The sequence below is a fragment of the Asparagus officinalis genome, chromosome 8, assembly GCF_001876935.1.
Source record: "Asparagus officinalis chromosome 8, Aspof.V1, whole genome shotgun sequence".
NCBI lineage: Eukaryota > Viridiplantae > Streptophyta > Magnoliopsida > Asparagales > Asparagaceae > Asparagus > Asparagus officinalis.
In genome coordinates, this window is record NC_033801.1 from 37,759,369 (window position 1) to 37,761,732 (window position 2,364).

Consider the following 2,364-nt stretch of genomic DNA (forward strand, 5'->3'; position numbering starts at 1 on the left):
TCAATTAGGAGGAGGGGTATGAGGGAGGAAAAAACATTTGCATACTTTTTATCCACCAATGTGAGAAAATGTAGTTAACAATGATAGGAAGGTTTTTCTGATAGAATCTTAAAGATAAAGGGGGTTTTCAGTTTCTCTAATTACCCTTAAATTTAAGCATGGTTTTCTAATATTTTGAAAGTAACGGAGGGTTATCTGAAAGCTATTTAAAAAGGGTTTTATGATATCAAGCCGTTGTTTTCTTTTCAAAACCTCGTCACAAAATCTTCTCTCTCGCAATATTTGTAGTTTTTTTTTCTAATCTGTGTTTATATGTTTGATATTTTAACTTAGTGACTTGTAAGTCAAAATAACCATCTGAAAAAACAAATCACGGTACGGATTAGAACCTGTCAACCCGATCCACTAGCCCGTTTATGGGCCGCGCCAACAAAGTCTTCATCTGGCCTCTAACCAGACTGGTCCAGGATGGGTCGGTTCTAAGTTGCCACATCCGATCCATTTGCCACACTTATTCCTAGAGTTTAAGTACGTCTACAAGCTATATTTACGATGCCTTTTTTACGCGTATTATTATGAGATCTGGATCCCAGAAGAGGTATTAAAAATCAGCATCTTAACAACTAAAACCTCACAACAATCCATATTTGCAACCGTCGCCTCAAAAATCCAAGTTGCTCAACCCCCTATTTATATGAACCAACGGATGACGGATCGAAGCGCAAACAATACCACCACTTGCATCCCTATCATCGCCAGTGGAGGAAGGGAGAGAGAGAGAGAGAGAGAGAAGTGGTCACGTTCTCCTTCCGATCGGTCAGAAAGCTAATCACACAAAAAAAAAAATGTCGTCGGTGGCGAGAGTAGACCTCGATGGAGCTCCGATCAAACCGATGACGACCTGCATGATCGGAGCTGGAGGCTTCATGGATCTCCATGCTGCGAGAAGATCAATGGCCGAGACCGCCTCACACCGTCCTCGCCCTTGACGTCTACAACGACAAGATCGCCACCTCGCGGAAAGGAACACGCCTGACGCGACGGCGCACCCCCTGGCTGGCCGCACTCACTTCCAAACCAGCCTCAACATCAAGCACGACTCCAGGCTCGAAGGCCTCATCAAGATGTCCGATCTGGTAAAAATTTGTCCGACCTGAACCTAGATCTGATCTGTCTTTGCCCAGATCTGCGATTTCTGAAGAGAACGTTTGTAGATCTGATGGCTTGTTTGTTTTGGTTGCATGCAGACGATCAATTTGGCTGCGATCTGCACTCCGGCGGATTACAACACGCGTCCTCTGGATACCATATACAGTAACTTCATCGATGCGCTCCCAGTGGTGAGGGCTGACTTCAGATCTGGGCGAATTTTGGGCGGATCTCTGGTGATCTGTTGTTGTTTGAGTCTAATTAGAGTCGGATGTGATAATGTAGGTTAGGTATTGCTCGGAGAATGGGAAGCGTCTGATTCACTTCTCCACTTGTGAGATTTACGGGAAGACCATTGGGAGCTTCCTCCCAAAGGATCACCCTCTGCGCCAGGTGACGTTTCTTTACCTTAGAATTTGGGGTCTCCGGTGTCCCGTTTTATTTCCTTTTAAGTGGGAGTTGTTGAAGATCTACGTTCTCTACATGCTTTTGTAGAAAATCATTAGCAAAGGACAATTTTCATTATGCAGATTTCGGTTAATGGAGTCTTTACGCGCCATCTGCATTATCTACGGGTGTAAAAAGAAAAAAAAAATCCTCATGGTTGGTAGATTAATAAAAAGTGCCATGCTCAGAATTCAATGGGATTTGTGTCAAAAAAGATAAACACGTGGTTTGTGCAAGTTGATTTGGAGGTATGTTTAAAGAAGGGGAATGGTCCATATCCTCCGATATCCTAGTCTATCTGAAGATATGTCCTACCTCTGGGTCCGTCCATGCGCTCACTTTGTCTCACTCCAATCTGAATTTTACTATATTACAAATCCATGAGAGTTCATAGTGGGTTATTTAATTGAGGAGGTGACCCCTACTCAAATTTAACCTTTAAACTATAAATGTTCCTGAAAGGATCGTGTAAATAACCTCAAAATTTAGGATGAAGGCTCTTCATCTTGTTCTTGTTGTTCTTTATTTTTGTTATTGTTGCAAACACAAGAGAGTGTTTAATTATCTGTTGAATAAAAAAACTGCGGCAGAAATAAATTTACTATTTTTGGGGAGGAACTCTTAAGGATTATTCCTAGCAACAAACATATACCTTGAAGTGTCCATTGAGCACTAAGGTGAAGGTTGATTGGAGGTTATACTATGCAGAATTACAAATCTAACATGAAGATGGGTTAAGATTTGCAGTTGAATTTGTTGTTTGTGGTG

The 2,364-nt window shown here is 41.9% G+C and overlaps 1 protein-coding gene across 1 annotated transcript in view; it reads left to right on the top strand.

The window, feature by feature from the left end:
• LOC109851273 (UDP-D-apiose/UDP-D-xylose synthase 2-like) overlaps positions 721 to 2,364 on the top strand; it is a 7,934-nt gene continuing 6,290 nt past the window's right edge. Inside the window, 5 exon segments of the mRNA XM_020421333.1 lie at positions 721 to 965; positions 967 to 1,006; positions 1,009 to 1,136; positions 1,248 to 1,340; positions 1,435 to 1,542. Coding sequence (XP_020276922.1) covers positions 846 to 965; positions 967 to 1,006; positions 1,009 to 1,136; positions 1,248 to 1,340; positions 1,435 to 1,542 — 489 coding nt within the window. The 5' untranslated portion in view covers positions 721 to 845.